This window comes from Delphinus delphis, chromosome 5, assembly GCF_949987515.2.
Source record: "Delphinus delphis chromosome 5, mDelDel1.2, whole genome shotgun sequence".
NCBI lineage: Eukaryota > Metazoa > Chordata > Mammalia > Artiodactyla > Delphinidae > Delphinus > Delphinus delphis.
The window spans coordinates 58,814,861-58,836,100 of NC_082687.1; the positions used below are offsets into that span (position 1 = coordinate 58,814,861).

Here is a 21,240-nt window from a genome sequence, read left to right on the forward strand (position 1 = left end):
TATGTATAAAATATTTTTTCCTGTGTCTGACACAAGATGCATACTTAATGAATGAGAGTGGTGTTTACCATTAATAATAACAAGCTATACTCTCTGCCTCTATCTTGTAGGTGTTCACAGTGTACTTAAACACAGCAAAAAAATGCTTGGCATTTGCAAGTGTAGGAAAAGGGTGTTTACTTAACATGGTCAAAGTACTCTGTTATATGCAAGTTTAATTTTTATTCCCTTGGGTTAAGGGTGAATAAAGCTAGGAAATTATGTTCTACCATATAATATCTGCTAACCAGGTAAGTTAGAAAAACACCATCACAGCACTTTAAAGGACAAGCCTGGAGACTCCTCAATAAGAATGCCAGATGCCTTGTTCCTATTTTATTTTAATCAACATCAAATGCTTTTATATTTCACTAAATAATATCGTTTGTTAACGTCTCAAGTTTGTGATGCTGAATCTTTGGCTATAGCCTATTTTTAATATATATGCACCAGGCAGGACCATCTGTTTATTCTGAACTTAAAAAAACATTGTCAGTGTGTGGATGTGCTGAATGTAATTCATGTTTGCACATGAAACTTAATGCCTGGCATTATTCTAGTTCATTGATTATCTGCCAATGGAACCATGTTTATATTACTCATTTTATTATAGAAAAAAAGTTTAAAAAAATAGACACAGTTTTCCAAATGTGCCCAAATATTTTAGATTTTTTTCAGAGTATAAATTGTAACTGTCAACAATTAGCAACTATATAAATTAGCATTTAGTATTAGACTTCTGATCAAACATAAGATGCTACCTAAAGGAAGACTATACACATTACTATACAGAATAAATACAGTACTGTTTTCACCAGCTTTATTACTAGTGGTTTACCATATTAGAAGGCGGAATGTATCTGGTAACTGGCAAACTTTTATGTAGCAAAATATTCAAAGTATCATCCTTAGTAATAAAATGGAGGACATTTTTCAGAAGTTAATGTCTTTTCTTGGTTATTGACAGGAACTTACCTAAATTGAATTGCTAGTGATGTTGTGAAGAATTCATAGGTAGGGTTCTATCATTAACTGCTAAGGCTGTCAACAAACTGTATAGAAAAACAATGAAAGAAAAGCAAACCAAAAATAAAACAACAGAGTTTCAACTGAAGAGTGTGCCTCAATTGGTATATTTGAGTCTCAAAATTCACCTCTGCTTAGGATTCTAATTCAGCTTCCAAAATAAATTCCCACCCAAACACCTTCATTGAGTGCTTCTGTCTGTAATACAGACATGATTTTGGGGTAGAGTATTTTGTGAGTAGTTAGAAAGCAAACTAAAGGTTAGGGACAGAGGATCCTTGAAGGACACATGTCCTTCAGAACTGCAACTTCTAATGAGCCCTGCTAAGAATTCCATTGTGCTGATTTACAAATCTGCTACAAAAATAACAAAGTAGACTTTCATTTCAGTTATAACACACAAAATTGGGAAATATGTCTGAAAAGCATAGAGAACTTATTTGCATACAGAAATATATAATAATCCCATTAAATTAAGTACCAAATTGTAACAAACTTGTTTTAATAATGAAAGGTTTAAAAATAATAGTGTTTCTAGATGAAACTATTTTCTTTTTAAAGTCCTGATTAATGAGATGTATGGGAAGAAAAATTACTATAATGGTGAATGCTGACTCAGGATCTTATTTTTATTAAGTAGTTTATAGTGAGGGTTGTGACTATTTTTTCTATTTATAGTGGCAGCTCTGGTTAATTACCTTGTAATGTATTGTGACATTAATGCACTAGTAAACTATTGGAATTTACACTCCTATTCAGTAATAAAATCTATAAGTTGAAGAATGCATATAAAGTTATCACAGTCATAAATTATGTGACCAAATCCATGTATGATCACATTAAACAACAGAATCTCTCAAATTTACTCATTGGGCGTAGGTGACACTGAATTTATTAAATACTTCAGCTATTTTGAAATACAGATTTCAACATTTTTTTCAAGGTTATTTGGTAACTTGTTACTACATTTTCCATATGGTTACTAAGAGCATGTTGGTCACAATTAAAATACACAATACCAAAAAAGAAATACATTTTGACAAACAAGTGCATCAATTTCACAAAATATTTTTTCCCTAAAAAGTGAGTGCAAAAGTGAAAGAAATCAAGAGAATAGAAAGGAGGTAGTATGGTGACATGTGGATCAAAACCAAAATGATTCCTAAGCTACATATAGAACTTAAAGGGATGAAAAAGAAATGAAAATGTCACATATACTTTTTGAAAAATAATTATATAATTATTTTTTAAAATAGAGGTTAAAAAACAATTCCAAAGTTACCAATAATTAGTTCACTATCTCAAATATTCAAAGCACAATCACTGTTAAAAAAAAAAGGTACCAAGTAATCCAAAATATTTGAGATAAGAACAGAATAAAATGGCAAAGTATCTGAAGCAATCTGATATGTAATTGTATGTCAGAAAATTCATACTTTCTACTGAAAAATTCCCTGTTCTAATATTGATAGCTATATTAATACATTTTAAACATTGTTTTGTATTGCTCTCTTGATGGATATCAAAAAGCTTAAGTATGATTTTCCTATGAAAATATAGTCAAGTCTGTAAAATACACAGGGAATTAATATATAAAGCAATAATTCCTAAAACATGAACATGCATGTACACTAGTGGAAATTGGTACAGGGAGGGAAAGAAAGAGAATACAGAGAACTGTAGGTCAGTGGGGGAAGGGGACTATCAAGACATAGCTCTCATTTTCTCAATATGTATAAAATTATAGTAGAAAAATAGAAAAAATAGATATCTAATGTGGTTTTTCAGGTAGTTCAAAGGATATTGCTATATAATCACACAAAAATTATTAGAGACAGTATTTCAAAGTATTTAAAGAACCTAATTTATCTTATTGTATAAATTCAAATCAAAACCTATAATATACATGAAAGACTCCCTCTCTGTACATAGATATAGATAATGTACAGGTCATTTGTGTAATTTAAATATCAAAAATGTACACTATAATTAGAAACAGTAAATGCAGATGAGGGGTGAGAGTTGAAAGTTGAAAGGAAATACTTCGTGGTTCCAAAGCAATGATATTGCCAACTCTTACCATTTCCGATATTTGTTTTTAAATAAAATATTAGATAGTTTTAAGAAAAAAAGCACAAGATCTTTTGCAATGTTATTTTGGTGATTTATACAAACCTCTTTATTTATTCAATTAAATGTTCTTTTTTTTTTGAAAATTACGGGACTATGGCACATGAGCTAATGACTATAACTGCAATTGCATTAATCACAGTAGTTTAGGAGGGTCTCTGGGTCAATGCATGTAGAGGAACTATGTGAGAACTAGAAGTTATCAAGACAATTCTTCTAAGGTAGAGAGCACAATTTGAGATAGATATAAAGCAGAGATCACTGCTGGATTCTAGTAGATCATTCTTCACCAGGTCAATACCATCACTACTTTTACTAAGATGATGCCGCTTTAAAGTGAAGCTCTTAATAATGCCTACTTGCCTACTAACTCTTCAGGGTCTAGTTTATGTCAGGTTATTTGCCAGGAACTTGACACTAACTGTTTCACTTAATCATCCTTAAAAACTTGTTTTACAGTTGATAGACAGAAGCTGCCTAAGGTCCTGCAGGTCTGCCTGGCTCCAAGGCCCAGACTCTTCCCATATGTCACAACAGCAAACCCCAAAGTTCGCATCAATAGTAATAGCCACATATTATCTAGGGCTTACCAGATGCCAGACTCTATTCTGTATCATCCTTAATCCTCACAAAGACACTGTGAGGATTTCTTATTTCTGAACTTCTGTGTGGTAGTTGAGGAAATTAAAGATAAGAAAGGTCTAGAACTCCCAAGTTTAAGTTTATTGGCTATAAATTCCTTCATTTTATCACTCAATTTTTGTCTTGCTTCATTCTAAATTTATTTTACTCTTTATGTGCCTAGCTACAGTAGGTTGAAATGGCCCAAATTCCTCTCCTTCCATGGTCCTTTGGATTGTGGTTCCTCCATCAAGAGATGGAGTCCATTTCTTAAGTCTAGGGTTGGCTGTGTGACTGGCTTTGGCCAATGGGACATAACAAACATGACACAAGTAGAGTCTTAAACAATACCTGAACTTTAGGACTCTCCTACTCATTGCAGTGAATCCTGTCACAATGGGAATGAGCTGGGGCTAGCCTGCTGGAAGATGAGAGCCATATGGCCATCACTGCAGATGACATCAAGGTGACTACCAAACATGTGAATGAATTTCCTCCCCTGAAAGTCCAACCAGCCTGCTAACTACTAAACATCCAGCCTCAGTCAAGTCAGCACATATGCGATTCAACCAACTCTGTGAACTATAAAAATGTTTCCTGTTTAAGCCACTAACTTTTGGAGTCGATTATTACACTGTCACACCCATGACTTTATAGTATTCTTCCCAAATCATACTGGGATCATGTCTGAAAAATTGAATTATATTAAAGTCACCAACTTGCATAAATAGGTCTCCATCTTTGGTGGGAACAACATTCTACTAAGAATTAACATGTCTAAAACAAGGCATCCATTTAAAATTCATCTCTTCCTCATGATGAGAAATTATGTCATAAGCATCCAAGTAGTTAATCAATATAGAAACCTTAGAGGCATTTCTGCTCTTTTCCCTGTATCAGTTCAGCCAATGCCATGTCTCTTCAAAACACTTCTCGGACCCTACCATTGCCACCAACACACTCCTAACTAATTTCCCAATCATCTTTTACCTGGATTACCGAATGGCTTCCCTCTGTCAATCTTTCATCATCTACACTGATTTCAGAGATACTTTTCCCATATCAAGAACTGATTCTGGGGCTTCCCTGGTGGCGCAGTGGTTGAGAGTCCACCTGCCGATGCAGGGGACGCGGGTTCGTGCCCCAGTCCTGGAAGATCCCACATGCCGCGGAGCGGCTGCGCCCGTGAGCCATGGCCGCTGAGCCTGCGCATCCGGAGCCTGTGCTCCGCAACGGGAGAGGCCACAACAGTGAGAGGCCCGCGTACCGCAAAAAAAAAAAAAAAAAAAAAGAACGGACTCTGTTATGATGTAACACCCCACTAACTTAGGAAAATTTTTGTAAAAATTAAAAATATTTGATGATTTTTTTCCAGGATAAAGTACAAACTCCTTGGCATGAGACACAGAATCCTTCACAATCTCCCTCATTACATCTTCCCAGTCTCCTCCTCTAAAACTGCTCCCATTTTACTGTGCACTCAAGAACATTTCCTTAAAAATATCACAACTTTCAGGCTTCCCTGGTGGCGCAGCGGTTGAGAGTCCGCCTGCCGATGCGGGGGACACGGGTTCGTGCCCTGGTCCGGGAAGATCCCACATGCCGCGGAGCGGCTGGGCCCGTGAGCCATGGCCGCTGAGCCTGCGGTCTGGAGCCTGTGCCCCGCAACGGGAGAGGCCACAACAGTCAGAGGCCCGTGTACCGAAAAAAAAAAAAAAAAGCACAACTTTCACATATAACATATTCTGGTTCATTCTGCTTCTTTTTTGTAAGGTTCTCTTACTGTCCCTGCTCAGTTTTCTTCTTGAAAAATGAGGATACATCCTTCACAATTTAGGTTGTCACCTTCACTTTCAGTCACTTAGAAATCATTTTAGGAGTTCCTATTGTGCGCCAAGCACAGACCAGTGGCTGGAGGAGAAATAATAATTATGACACTCTTTGCCCTCAAGGATCTTACAGAAGGAAAAAGGGACATTCAAGCTGAAAAATAAAATGCAGTGTTTTAGGAATAATAACTGAGGCAAGCACAGGGGATATTTGGAGGACAGAGGCATGTACTTAGCTCCTGCCTAGTACATGGGAAGACTTAACAGAGGAACTGAAGGTAAAGCAGAGCATTGCAACACTGGTAGAAACTTACTAGGTAGAAAAGAAAAGGTAAGAGACTCCTGGCAGAAGAAATAGCATGTATAGAAAACATGTTCATAAAAGTCAGATCTAATGACTTTTGTTGTATACTATTGAAAGTATAAGAAAATATACCATGCCACTGGGACAAAGTGAGGAGAGTGGGAGGGAGGGGTGGAAGGGAGGAGATATGGAGATATGTGTGTATGTATAGCTGATTCACTCTGTTATACAGCAGAAACTAACACACCATTGTAAAGCAATTATACTCCAATAAAGATGTTAATAAAATAAAAATAAAGCTATGTTCCCCTTTGAAAAAAAAAAAGAAAATATACCATATTACTTTAAACTGAAAAATTAAGCATAGGATATTTGGTATTTATAAAATTAAAAGTTTGTCTATTATTACATTAGTTTGAACATTATAAAACATTTAAAAATCATTAATTTTTAAAAGTAGAAAGATAAATTCTGTATTTAGATTATGAGATAAATGTTACTTTTAACTTCTATTTTGTATGATTAGTTATTTTTAAAAATCTTTAAACAGATGACATCAATTTAAATATATAATTTTAATTTATATACTTTAAAACTAAATTATCATATTAATAATAAAATGACTTTCAAAAGGAATAATAAAATATAAGATATCACTTTGCAAGGAAATAAATCTGTCAATATGACTTAGATTAAGACATCTTAACTTATTTTAAAATAAAAAAGGATAGTAGAAGAAGAAATTTCCAATAAACAAAAGTAACGGTTATCTGGTAATCTCTAAATCTAGGTTTGTTTTCAACTAGTCTTCCACTATGGATCCTCATTTCTTATTTGGTTTACAAACATTTCTCAAAACAATATTCACATCTTATTATAAATAAGACTTACTCTTTCTGTTATTACGTTCCTTACACACCGTTTTCCTCCTGTTTTTTAAATAGGCACTGCATTGTAAGATACATATTTACAGTTATCTTTAATTTAATTAATTGTCTTCAACAAAGAATGAATAAATTTCTTTTCCTTTAAACTAAAAAAAAAGAATACAACTCACCTCTAACAGGGGGTCTTTCTAGCTCAGAGTCAAGGTGAATTGGTGGAGAGATGTACGGTACCTGTCCATGATGTGCCTGTCCTGTGGACCCAAAAATAAATGTTAAGATATTATAATTATGTCTTCTTACATTTTTTTTGGTTTTATGATGTCATACATCTCTCTTCACACTGAATTACTAACCATTACAGAGTGCAGACAGATCTATCCAAACACAGAATCATTATGTGTCACCCAAACATCAAGCAATTAAATCAGTCCTTCTTAAGCCATCTACTTTGTTGTTGTTGTTAAATCACAAGTTTATTGTTGAGTGACACTTTAAAAAATACAATAAAAATGATTGACAAGAAAAATGAAATGCAAAAACTAAAGACATAAAATGCAAGTCCCCATTTTTCATTGTTAAACAGACACTAAGTACCCTATCAATTTGCTTTAAGTGTTTCTAAACATTTACTCTTATTTTTTGCATTTATTTCACTGCAGATCAGTAAGAAATGGTCTGCAGACTGGCATCTATGTCAGATAACACTTTGAATAGCACTTACTTAGATAACTTTACAACCCTAATTAATTTATACCTTATTTTTATGATTACTTTTAAACTTTTTACTAATTATTTGAGTAGAAAACTACTCCTACTTGCTTATTGTACTTGATGAAAAAATAATAACTAACCACAATATAAAAAAGCAGGTAGATGGCTTCATTCTCTGTTTCTTGTAAAGCGTGCTGCTAGTTCACATGCATATCTGTAATACATTTTCTGTCTCATGAGTTAAAGTTGATTTGAAGGACTAGACGCTGACTGAAAAAAATTGCTAGCTTAAAAACAAAAGAGTTTTCTAATGCTCAAAGTAGCTATAGCTTGTATACTGATAATCCAGTAAGCAATTAGGATTTTAAGGCAAGAAAGCATAATTACAGAGTTCAATTTCTAAAGCTACTTTATATAAAGAAGGTTTGGGTAAAAGTACAGAACCCACAGCTTTCTTTCTATAATGGGAATATGCAGTTATATTTTATACATTTACTATAGCAATCTACAGGGTTGTTAATCTCTTTTCCTAAACAAGGAAAGTTAATGATACATAGATTATGATAACAATTAGAGTAACCTTCCTGTTTCAAGTAATATTCGACTTGTAATAAACTCTGCTGATTTCTCTTATGAGGCACATTTCAAATAATTAATATGGCTCCCTGTTGATAGTAGCTGCTATTGCTCCCAGCATTTTTCTAGCTAACAGCAGACACAGTGGAGAGGCTGTAATACACAGAGCTCCTCATAATGGTAACTAAGAATATTATGCTTTCACTGGTCATGTTTCAGTGGAATACTAAAAGCACTATTATAAAAGAAATGACAGCGATTGTGCACTGCTAGCAGTCCATGTGTAATATAGCTTATTAAAAACTTCAGATTATCTTAATTATAAAAACACCTGATGTTTACCTCTGTTGCATAGTTGGTTGCAAAAACATTTTTATTTTTAAGGTCTTGTGTCATTACAAATGAATTGGTTTGAAACTTTATTGATCATGTAAATGAAAATAAGAATCTTTCATTTTATATTGGTTCAAAATAACATCAGCATATAAAATAGTATTGATTTCATGTCAAACCAAGGAACATGGCTTTTACTACATATAATAATAACCACTACGCAGTCATACATACATCATCTCCTTTTATGCAACCAATATCACTATAAGGATTTAAAGGTAGGTAATACATTAGTACACACACATTTTTAAATCAAAGATACAAGCAAAGGAGATTAAGTAACTAACATGCAGATAGTAAAAAGCAAGGCCAGTCATATTTTGACTTCAAATTTCAAGTGTTTTCATCTATATCATAATATTTTTCTCAAAGAAGGTATATTAAACCTGAAAATAATGTGTATAGATTTTAGTGATTAAACTCTGACAAGTAACTGCTTTTGGGACTGTTACCTCTACATTTATAATGAAGTAAACAGTCCCTTTAAATGCCACATTTGCCTTTGTTCTTGGGATAAGCATGTAACCTCAACAGTACTCAACACAGGTACTTTAGGCAGTACAAGTTTACAGTGTGTATATCCCTAAGGGAAAATGGGGATATCAAAGAGCAGTGGAATGGAATGGGGATTATTGATGGTCAAATTCTGAACCTGGTTTGCCACAATTTCCATTCTCTCTCCAAGGAGAAATCTAGCAAACTGCAGGATGCAGTATGGCAGGGAAAGTCACAGTGGTAGACATTGACTGGGACTCTAAGCCTTAGGGAAAGATGAGAAATGCAGTAATGGATCTCAATCTGGTAAATGAAATTTCTGATCTACAGAATAAAAACTAGAAATTATGGAGGTTGCTGTTGATTGATTAAATTAATCAAAGTCTTAAAAAGATTCCTGCCACACTTTAGATCAGTGGTATTCACACATTTATCTCCACAAAAACACATAAAAGGTAAAAAAAAAAACACATTCTAGTAGGCAATACTTCTAACAAAGGATAACTAATAGATAAGAAATCTAAGGCAACAATTCTCAGGGTAGTAATCTATCATCATCAGGAAGGGCATATGGAAACATGGGGAGATGCTGTGCATAGTTTGAAAAAAAATTCATTGTCTCTCAATGTCCCACCCCCCTCATAAAGAATTACTAAAAAAAGGAATTTGGCCAAGTTAGGAGAGTAGGAAGACCTTGAGCTCACCTCCTCCTATAGGCACACCAAAATCACAACTATTTTCAGAGCAACTATTGATGACAAAGAGTGGAAACCAGAAGAAAAGATCTTCTACAACTAAAGATATAAAGAAGGAACCACAACGAGATGGGTAGGAGTAGGTGGAATCACGATATAGTCAAGAGCTGTACCCTTGGATGGATGACCCACAAGGGGGATGATAATTACAATTGCAGAGGTTGTCTACAAAGAGTGAGAGGTCTGAGCCCCACATTAAGCTCCCCAGCCGGGGGGGGTCTTGTACCAGGAAGACAAATCCCCAGAACAGTTAGTTTTGAAGGCCAGTGGGGCTTAGTGTCCAGAGAGCCAGAGGGCTGTGGGAAATAGAGACTCCACTCTTAAAGGACATACACAAAATCTCACATGCTCCAGGACCCAAGGCAGAAGCAGTAAGTTGAAAGAAGCCTGGGTCAGACCCACCAGTTGATCTTGGAGAGCCTCAAGAAGAGGCAGAAGGCAACTGAAGCTCACCGTGGAGATAAAGACACTGGTGGCAGCCATTTTGGGGAGTTCATTCTTCCACGCGAACACTGGTACTGGTAAATGCCATTTTGGAATCTTCCCTCTAGCCTATTAGCACTGGGACCTGGTCTGCCCACCAGCTTGTTTGCACCAGTACTAGGATGCATAAGGACAAGTAACTAACTGGGTGAGGCTGCCTTAAGACCCCCTGAGCCCACAGCCATCTCAGGACATGGCCCTGTCCACCAGAGGGCCCAGGATCTGGGCCTACATACTACTGCACAGACACTAGACCTGGGACCCCCAGGTCTCTGCAGCCAGAGACCCTGGGTCCCAGCCCTGCCCATCAGCAGGTAGATACCAGCCCCAGGACCACCAAAGCCCTGCAGCCTGCTTTGTCAGAACCCAGCCAACCCACCAAAAGGCCAGCACCAGCCTTAAGATCACTTGGGCCCTGGCCCTGCCCACCAGCACCAGCTTTTTAAAAATTAATTAATTAATTAATTTATTTTGGGCTGCTTTGGGTCTTCATTGCTGTGCATAGGCTTTCTCTAGTTATGGTGAGCAGGGGCTACTCTTTGTCGCAGTGCATGGGCTTCTCATTGCGGAGGCTTCTCTTTGTTGTGGAGCACGGGCTCTAGGCACACAGGCTTCAGTAGTTGTGGCATGTGGGCTCAGTAGTTGTGGCTCACAGGCTCTAGAGCACAGGTTCAGTAGTTGTGGCACACAGGCTTAGTTGCTCCACGGCATGTGGGATCTTCCCGGACAAGGGCTTGAACTTAAGTCCCCTGCATTGGCAGGTGGATTCTTAATCACTGCACCACGAGGGAAGTCCCCCCAACACAAGCTTTGTGACACCTTGGGCTCCTCAGCCAGTGGCCCAGGATCCAGCCCAACACCAGCCTGACACCAGATTTGGGTCACCCCAGAACCCATAGCCAGCCATGTCAGGAACCGGCCCACCTACCAGCAGGCTGATAGTAGATCTGTGAACCCCAGCCCTGAACCACCCACCCCAGAATCTGGCTCTGCCACCAGTGGGTCAGTATTAGCCCCAGGACCCTGTGGCATTCTGCAGTGAGCAGCCTCACGACCCAGCCCTGCCAACCAGCAGCTGCCAGCTTCCGCAGGGTCTGGCAACCAACTGGACCAGGGGCCAGCCACACCTACCAGACCACCCACCACAGTCAGTCCTCCATAACAGAAGGATCCATGCAGCCCACAAAGGGGACACCCCTAGAGTATATAGTTCTGGTGACCAGAGGGAAGTTTGCTGCTGGGATGCACAGGATGCCTCCTACAAAAGGCCACTTCCCAATGTTGGGAAATGTAACCAACCTACAAAATACATAGAAATAAAAACAGAAAATTAGGCAAAATGAGGCAACAGAGGAACATGTTGCAATGGAAGGAATAAGATAAAACCTCAGAAGAAGAACTAAGTGAAGTAGAGATAGGCAATCTACCTGATAAAGTGTTTATTTTAAGGTAATGACCATAAAGATGATCAAAGAACTCAAGAGAAGAATGGATGAACAAACAGTTAGAAGATAGAAAGAAGAACTAAACAGACCTGAAGAATACAATAACTTAAATAAAAAATGCACTGTAAGGAATCAACAGATTAGATGATACAGAAGAACAGTCAGTGAGCTGTAAGTTATAGTAATGGAAATCACCAAAGCTGAACTGAAAAAATAGAAAGAAATGAAGTCATTTTAAGAGGTCTCTGAGACAACTTCAAGTGTACTAACATTCTCATCACAGGATTCTCAGAAGGAGAAGAGAGAGAGAAAGGGACAGAGAAAATATTTGAAGAAATGGTAGCTGAAAACTTCCCTAATCTGGGAAATGAAACAGACATCCATGTACAGGAAGCACAGAGACTCCCAGACAGGATCAACTGAAAGAGGATCACGCCAAGACTCATTGTAATTAAAATGACAAAAATTAAATATTAAGAGAGAATATTAAGAATTAATGCAAAATAATAGTAATAATAATAAACTCCAGTTAAAACCATAAATAACGTTCATAAAAATTTCTCTTGGACTTTATGGTGAATAATATTCAGCAAAAAAATGCAATCAGCTCAAAAAGAGCATAGGGAGGTAAAAAGCATGACAAACACATGTTTTAAAAATATGACACATTTTCCACCATATTTGACTGTCTTATACTAGTCTCACCTGGTCCTCATAACCACAGCTTTGTATATCAAAATATGTGATGTGCTCCTTTTATTTTTGTCCTTACTTTTCCAAATTAAAAAAGATACATATCTGCTTATTTTTCTTTCTGAATTTTATTGCATTTTTTTCTAAATTTTAAAGTAAAAAATCATATTGAGATTTTATTAGAATTACATTAATTCTATAAACCAATTTGGAGAATAAATATTTTAAATAGTTTGTCTTCATGTATTTTAAATGGACTGCTTTTTGTTTGAATTGCTTTTTAATAAATAGGAATAAATTATTTTTGAAGTTTTCTATATTTTGGTTATAAGAATATTTCATTGTGTAAGTATTCTATTTTCCCCATTTTGAATAAAATCTCTAAATTTTCTTGATGCCTTTCATTTAACTTTTTTGACCTTTATTGTTGTAATTATTCGTTATTGAGTCTACCTTACTAGCTCCTTAGAGCTAGACACACTGATAATAATATTTTGGTGATGCCCTGTGATCTTTGTTTCTTGTAAGAAGTGTATTCCCAGGTTAAGATTCATCTATATACCCTTGTATTTAATTATTTTGTGCTGCAGAATTTAAATTTTAAAGATTGAATTTATAGGACATGAATTTTAGGTGACAGAGTTTCCTGGTGTTGCTATTCACATGTCATTTTATCTTTAAGTCCCTACAAAGTAATTATCAAAGGAATAAGCATTGCTTAATGACAGATTTCATAAAAGAATTACAAAGAATTAAAAAGTGGGAGGAAAAAATGCTTCTTGGTTCATGGCTTAGGAGTCTAGAAGAATAATGGCAACAGGGTAATGGGTGGGTAGCTTATGAATTAGATTTTATTCAATTTTTAGTGTAGGTAAATGATACATTTGCATGAAGATGTCATATATATGCATTTATATATACATGTATGTACATACATACTTGTATATATGTGTACATTTATATGACATATATACTTATATAATTTATATATCATACAATTCACCCATTTCAAATATACAATTCAATGTTTTTAGTACATTTATAGATTTGTGCGACCACTACCACAATCAATTGAGACTACTTTCATCACCATAAAAAGAAATTTGAAGCCTCTCAGCAGTCACTCCCCATTTCCTCCCAACCCACCCTAGTCCTGGGCAACCATTCATCCCCTTTCCACCTCTATAGATTTACCTGTTCTGGACATTTCACGTAATTGGAATCATACAAATATATAGTCTTCTGTGATCAGTTTCCTTCATTCAATTTAATTTTTCAAGGCTCCATATGGTAGCATGAATCAGTACTTAATTCCTAGCATGAATCAGTACTTAATTCCTTTATGCTGCCAAATAATATTCCATTGTAAAAACATACCATATTTATTGTATCCATTAATCAGCTAATGGACTTTGGGGATAATTTCCACTTTTTGACTATTATGAATAATTCTGCTATGAACCTTCATTTAAAAGTTTTTGTGTGGACATATGTTGCATTTTTCTTGAATACACATACCTAGAAGTGGAATTGTTGGGTCGTATAGTAAACTCCATGTATAAACTTTTGTGGAAATGTCAGTCTGATTTCCAAAGGAGCTATATACCATTTTACTTTTCATTAGGAATGTATGAGGGTTCCACTATCACAGAGATGTTTTTCAGGGTTTTTTGCTTGTTTGCTTGTTTGTTCATTTTAAGGTGATAGTCTAGTTAATCAGGATTGACGAGACCTGAAATAATTAATATTAAGACAACTGTGAGATCTGGGAAGGGAATAATCTCCCCAAATGAACACAGAAAAGTAAAGCATAGGGTTTGGGTCAGAAGTTGTACAGTTCATCCACATTGCAAGAGTAGAAGGAAAAAAATGACCTGGCCAAAAAAACGAAAACAAAGAAAGAGCTGCTCACATTCTGAAATGAAAATGTGTGAACTATCTATCCAGTGTTAGGTATGCCAAAGATGTAGAAGATTTAAGGGTGCTGGTTAGTAGAACACAAAAGGCCATTATGGATTTTGGAAAAGCCATTATTTTTCTATTTTCAATCTCTTTTTCAACTTTCATTTAATTTCTATTTCTTTGAGGAATTCTCTGCAATTTCTACTAAAGTTCAAATATAGAAAAGACTTGACCAGCACTAAGTACAGGAAAAGGATTTCTTTTTTTGTCCTCTTTCTACTGTCAATACTTTACTTGCACATCAGAGCACAGCAATACATTTTTAGAACCATAGAGTTTGGAGGGAGAAAGACATTTGATATCTTATAATCCCAAACCTACATTTTTAGAATAAGGAAGCTGACATCTTGATAAATTGGTGACTTTCAAATGTCAAATCAAGGTGGTGGTTGTCAAGAGTGATGTCAGAGGACAGTAAGAAAGGGAATGCAGCTAGCCTGCAGAAAACTGCCCTCAACCCTCTCTTACTTCTGAAGCCTTACTTAGCAAGCAATTATTTTCAAGTTGTGTGGGCCATGAGCTTTCAGGTTGTTGAGACATTAAAAGGGTGGAAAACTATTTATTTATAAAAATATGTATATTTTTTTCGATTTGGCTCTGCCTATAAACTAAAGGCAACTTAGCCTAACAGGTAAGATCATGCCCAGGAAACAGAACGGCCAGTGTTGGTATTTGGACTCCGCCACATTTTAGCCATAGAATTATTAACCATATAAGTTATTAGCCAGCAACTATCAAGCTATTTAACTTCTATGTGCCTCGATTTCCTCATTTGTATAATGGGGATTACAATAGCACTGACTTCATAGAGGTGTTTTGAAAATTAGATAAATGTATACATATGTAGTAATTAGAACAGTGCATGGTATGTAGCAAAGTACTTAGAATTTTTAGCTATATTATTATTATTATGCTAAATTCATTCTTTCATTCATTCATTCACCAAACAATATTAACTGAGTGCCTCATATGTGACAGGTGCCTTCTTAGGCGGGTGGCATATATCATACAACAAAATAAATGATAATCTACCCTCTTATGTAGGGGAAGACAGATAGTAAGCGTTTAACACAGTAAATATTATATGTGTGAGATGCTGAGGGCAATGGAAACAAATTAGAACGGGCTAAAGGGGATCTGAAGTAGGAGGGGCAGGTTGCAATTTTAAATAGAGTGATTGGGAAGGCCTAATTTAGTTTCTATGAATAGATTTTGAAGAGTTCAAGAAAAGGCAAGAGATATTATCTGACTTTTATAGGAAATTGTAAAAAGATAAAAGTATAGATAAGAGTCCAAATCTAATTCTATTAATTAAGAATGAAAGAACAAAATGTGCTGGTAGCAGATGCTTTTGCCTAACATTTATTTCAAATTTTACACATATTCATAGACATATTAATAATGACACCAATGACCAATGAGCAAAAGAAGACATAAATAAAATACGGTGATATGTAATTGGGAAAATGAACACAACTTTATTCCTAAAGTAAAAACACATTTTACTACCATAAAGTCCCCATTGGTTTCTCCAGTTATACTATCTTTCAACTCAAATTTTCCTCATTTTCTATATAGTGCTGTAAACAAGTTTAATAGTTTATGGCTCTCCAGGCAGATTTCATGCCTTCTTTTTGTTCGTTTCCTTTAAATTTTCAACTTCTGATTTTAATTATTTCCTCTAGAGATATGACATTTCCCCCTCCTTAAAAACAATAAAATAGATCTCACATTTTTGAACATGGGGTTTTTAATGATATTGCCATTTTCCTTTTACAAGCTTTAGAATGATAGCAGGTTACATTGCTGCATTTCTCTGCCCTATTATAATAATGACTCCACGTGGAATGTGGAAACCTATACTAAACTACATTGAAGAACGGCATATGGGATTTTTCTAAGTTTTTCAAATACTCTGAAAGTAAAGTAGATTTTTCTAAGTTTTTCAAATACTTGGAGACTCCTCAAAAAAAGTTTAATTTTTTGTTGAAAATAATTTCAGCTACAAAAAAAAATACCAGAGGTCAATGTGTTGGTTGTGCTGATGGAAAACTGCATGTGCCTAACATTACAACAGCTTGCTTTTTTTGTCTTTAAATCCCAGTCTGACTATAATCATCTGGCATCCAAAAAGTCAGCTTTCAGGTGCAGATATAAACACCAATCAAAAGTAATCATCAAAGAAAAGAGTTGTAAAGTTGTCAATTTAACACCTATCTTTTCACTCTGGTTTCCTTTTCCCCCTTCATCTTATTACTCACACTTATTTTCAGTGACTTTAGTAAAATATGAAGTAGCAGAGAAACAAGTACATGCTTGACTTCTTATTGAGGATATAAAGTCATTGATGGAGGTGCAAAGGTCACTGACTGGCTTCTCTCCAGTGGATATTTCTTGCCACAAAGGAAACAAATCGAGTAATTTGGAGCAAAGGTAACTTTCTTGGGTGGGGGGGGTGTGTGTGTGTGTGTGTGTGTGTGTGTGTGTGTGTGTGTGTGTGTGTGTGTGTGTGTGTGTGTGTGTGTGTGTGTGTGTGTGTGTGTGTGTGTGTGTGTGTGTGTGTGTGTGTGTGTGTGTGTGTGTGTTTCTTCCAGCAAATATTTCTTCAGTACCCACTCCCACTCTGTGACCAGTATTAACAATACCATATGAACAAGATAATACAATGCTCCAAAGAGAGACTTCAGCTTAGATGCAGGGTTAAGAAATTGCAGTGAAGTATGATATGTACATTGATAGAGATGAGAGAAAAGAGTACAACAATAGCATTGAACTGAAGTAAGTGAAGTGAGGGAAGATGAGAGAAAGATGAGACTGAGGGAACAGCAATTAGTAGTCTAGTGAAAGAGTATGGCAGGCACGGGGAATCAGAAGGAATGATATGAGGGGATGCCTGCTGATCAGATAAGTGAGAGGGCTAGGAGACAGGGACCCACAAAGGAGGGTGGGTAGAAAAGATGATTAAAAATAATGTAGGGCTTCCCTGGTGGCACAGTGGTTGAGAGTCCGCCTGCCGATGCAGGGGACACGGGTTCGTGCACCGGTCCGGGAGGATCCCACATGCCACGGAGCGGCTGGGCCCGTGAGCCATGGCCGCTGAGCCTGCGCATCTGGAGCCTGTGCTCCGCAACGGGAGAGACCACAACAGTGAGAGGCCCACATACCGCAAAAAAAAAAAAAAAAAAAAAGTAAAAATTCAGAAATGTACAAAAAAGGAAAGAATAAAAATTACATGTGAAGGGGAACAGAATATATCACCCCAAAGCATGCCACTCTGGCATATTGATTATTTTGAATTAAAGTTACTTGAGAAACAAATGGTACAAGAAAGACACTCTGACCCTCCTTTGTCTCCCTGAAAGCAGGAAATAAATCTCCCATGTGAAAGGTATCCTCTCTGCACAAGGAGGACAGAAGGCATCATTATCTCAGATAGGGAACTCAGGGCTGAGAAAGCTGCATAAACAAGCCCTGTTACTTCTTCACTAATTTACTACCCCAAGTCCAAACCCCTTTCTTACAATGGTCAATTCTTTGAGTCATATTTCTTTGGGCCTCCAGTACAAACAAAATCAAATCTGTTTTTCTCTTGCTAATCTTTATGTCAATTTAATTATTAGACCAGCCAAAGAATTTAGAAGGGGAAAAGGGACAAGTTTTCCACCTCTACACGTTTATCACCCAGCTTCACCAATGGTTAATTCAGGGGCTATATTGTTTCACCGTTCTCCTCCCATGTCTCTTTCCCCATCCCAGAATAAGGGGAAGCAAATCCCAAACATCATATAATTTCATCTGTAAATTATTTGAGTATGTGTCTATAAAATATGAGTTCTTTAAAAACAACCACAATACCATTATGATACCTAAGAATTAGGAAGATACATTGTGAAATCAATTTAATGTAAAATTCAATGAAGCAATTGTCAGGAAGAAATCAGCCAGTCGGAAAGAAATGAAACCTGTTGGCCTGAAAAATACCTCATTGGTCCTAGGGCTGAAATTGTGTTGGACTGAGTAATGTTTTATATCAATGATGAATTTCAGGTGCTCACAGATATAGAGGGGACTCTATCTTATAAGCCATACAAATGCTTTCCTTTCTTTCACAAGCGTGAAAAACAGACTTGGTAGTTAAAATGATAAACACTGAATTTTGGATGCACCGCTTCAAAATTATTCCTTGAAGTCTCAGAAACCTATTGTAGCAAGCCTTACAAAAATAAACTAGAAACAGAATAGAAAAAGAAAAATAAATCAGAGCATTTATCTTTCCTGAATTTCTAGTTTTTATAATTCTTCAAAAATAAACAGGAATGAACACTTTGGAAACTGAAGATCATAGTAATAAAAATAGTTATTTTCTAATTTTCTAAGAGACTAATATAAGAAGCACCATGTGAGGTAAATATTGCTTCCATTTAAAAAATGCAGTAACTAAGCTTTATAAGGTTAAGTGGATTTTCAAAGGTTACACAACAGTGTGTGTAGGGATCAGGTTTCAAGTCCAGAGACCATGTTTTTACTATGTAGCTTACTGCCTCCACACCCTATAAATAGACCTACGAGGGTGGAGAGAGGCAAATATACTAAATTTCTGAAACATTAGAAATTCTTAGTCCTTTTCCAGGCTAACCTAAAATTAAGTGTTTACATTAATAAAAGACTAAATCACAGAACAATCAGTTCTCAAACAATGAGCAAAACACTATGTTCTACTTAACCCTAGGTTAACTATATTAGCCTTCCCCGGACATTTGTTTTTAATTTTAGTGGAGGTCTTAAAAATGGTAGGAGTCAGTAATACAGATTTCCTTGAATCATTGTGATTCTAAAAGCTGGAAAAAAGAAAAAAGACACTTGAAGCAGTCCTCCTCCCCACATGCACACTCACATCTTTCCTATTGTTTATCATCATTGTACTAAGCCCATGTTTTGCATACAGTAGAATAAGGAGAAAATATTTTACTATTGAAGTAGTTAATATTCAGGCCTATTCCACTGAAGGTGTGTATTCAGGGTGAGGAGCTGTGAAAAGCTAGCTGTGAAAAGCTAGTTTAGAAAAATCACAGGTGAACATAATGAGCAGAACTGTGATGTTAGCATGAACACAGGGGTCCATAACTTCAGTTGGTCAATTAGCACAGGATATACAAGAGGCTGTTCCTAAGCCTCCTTCTCTTCCAGAGCAATTCTGATTTGGGAATTATACCTTCCTCAGATATTTTGCTTATAGCTTATGGTAGATAGAACACTGGTCCTTCCTAATCCTCAGGATCTGTAAATATGTTATTTTATATGGCAGGAGGGACTTTGCAGATGTGATTATGGTTGAGATGGGGAGATTATCCTTATGACAGTAGTTCTTGAAAGTCGAAAAGGGAGGCAGAAGAGTAAGTCAGAGTGGTGCAACGTGAGAAACACTACATAAGCTATTGCTGGCTTTGAAGATGGAGGAAGGGGACCAGAACCAAGGAATTGGGGCTGCTTCTAGAACTAAAAAAGACTAAGATCCTTTCCAGAGTCTACATAAAGAACTACTTTTAGCCTAATAAGACCTGTGTTGAACTTCTGTCTTAGAGAAATATAAAGTAATAAATTAGCATTGTTTAACCCTCTAAGTTTGTGGTACTTTGTTCCAGCAGTGATAGAAAACTAAGACACGATATAATAACTGGTATTTATTTTAATTCTGAAAATATCCTTTTCATATTAAATATACTAATTATTTGAACAGCTAATACATGGATATGGTATATATTCAACTGGGACAAAATGAAAGCATCTAATCAACCTGATGGCTATCCACAGGCAATCTCTCTTTCCGGTATCTTGTGTACATTTCTGGAGTTATTCTAAACCCTTATAACACACACATATACACACACTCTACCATATATTTATTTATTTGAATTGCTGCCATATTAAAACACACTGATATTCTGCATTTTGTCAAGACTGCTCTAGAAGACAGTTCTAGAGCTTCAACGTTTAACCACATCTTTCTAATACATACGAATTCTTGCATACATTATTAAGAATGTATCATCACCTAAAATATCACCAGTGGCACAGACAGTTCTTTTAATCAGAAAGAGGAGATTACTTCACAAGGCAATGTAATAACTTGATGACTGCAACTAAATGATAAGCACAAAACACAACTATATATAATGAGATAGACAAAACAAAAATCTAAGAGATAGAATAGCTTCCTTAGAAATCATCTAGCCCAACTGCTGTAATTTACAGGGGGAAATAGGCCTAGACAAGGTATAGGACTCACGTAAAGTCACCCTCTAGCTAAGGGCAAGAGGCAGACATAGCATAATAGTTATATAACCCCTAGTTATGTGTTGTTTCCTTTATACTACTCTATCTCTTTATTTTTTTTAATTAGGATTTTTTTAGAACATTTAAAAATTCATAGCAAAATTAAGGAGGTACAGATTTCCCATGTATCCTGTCCCCACAAAGGTATAGATAGCCATTATCAATGTCCCCGACCACAGTGGTACATTTATTACAACTGATGAACTGACACTGACACATCATAACCACCTAAAGTCCATATAGTATTAGGGCTCATTCTTGGTGTTGTATAGTCAATGGATTTGGACAAATGTATAATGACAACTGTCCATGATTATGATATCATATGAGTATTTTCACTGCCCTAAAAATTCTCTGTGCTTTGCCTATTCATCCTCTCTCCTCCTTTATTTCTCTTATTTTTATGACAGAAAATGTAGAAAGTATAGAAACTTTGTTGGCTAACGATTAGGGCTAGGAATGCTGCATTACAGGAAAATAAAAGTAAGAGTTGTATAAAAGTATAAAAGTAAGAGTTTATCCACTGTTATGAAATTACCTAGGTCACAGATTTACTGT

At 35.9% G+C, this 21,240-nt stretch overlaps 1 protein-coding gene across 5 annotated transcripts in view; it reads right to left on the reverse strand.

The window, feature by feature from the left end:
- ADGRL3 (adhesion G protein-coupled receptor L3) overlaps positions 1-21,240 on the reverse strand; it is an 872,689-nt gene that overhangs the window by 266,783 nt on the left and 584,666 nt on the right. For all 5 annotated transcript variants that reach the window (XM_060012458.1, XM_060012453.1, XM_060012455.1 and 2 more), the window contains one exon: positions 7,007-7,087. In XM_060012458.1, the coding sequence (XP_059868441.1) occupies positions 7,007-7,087 (81 nt within the window). The remainder of the gene's footprint in view (positions 1-7,006; positions 7,088-21,240) is intronic.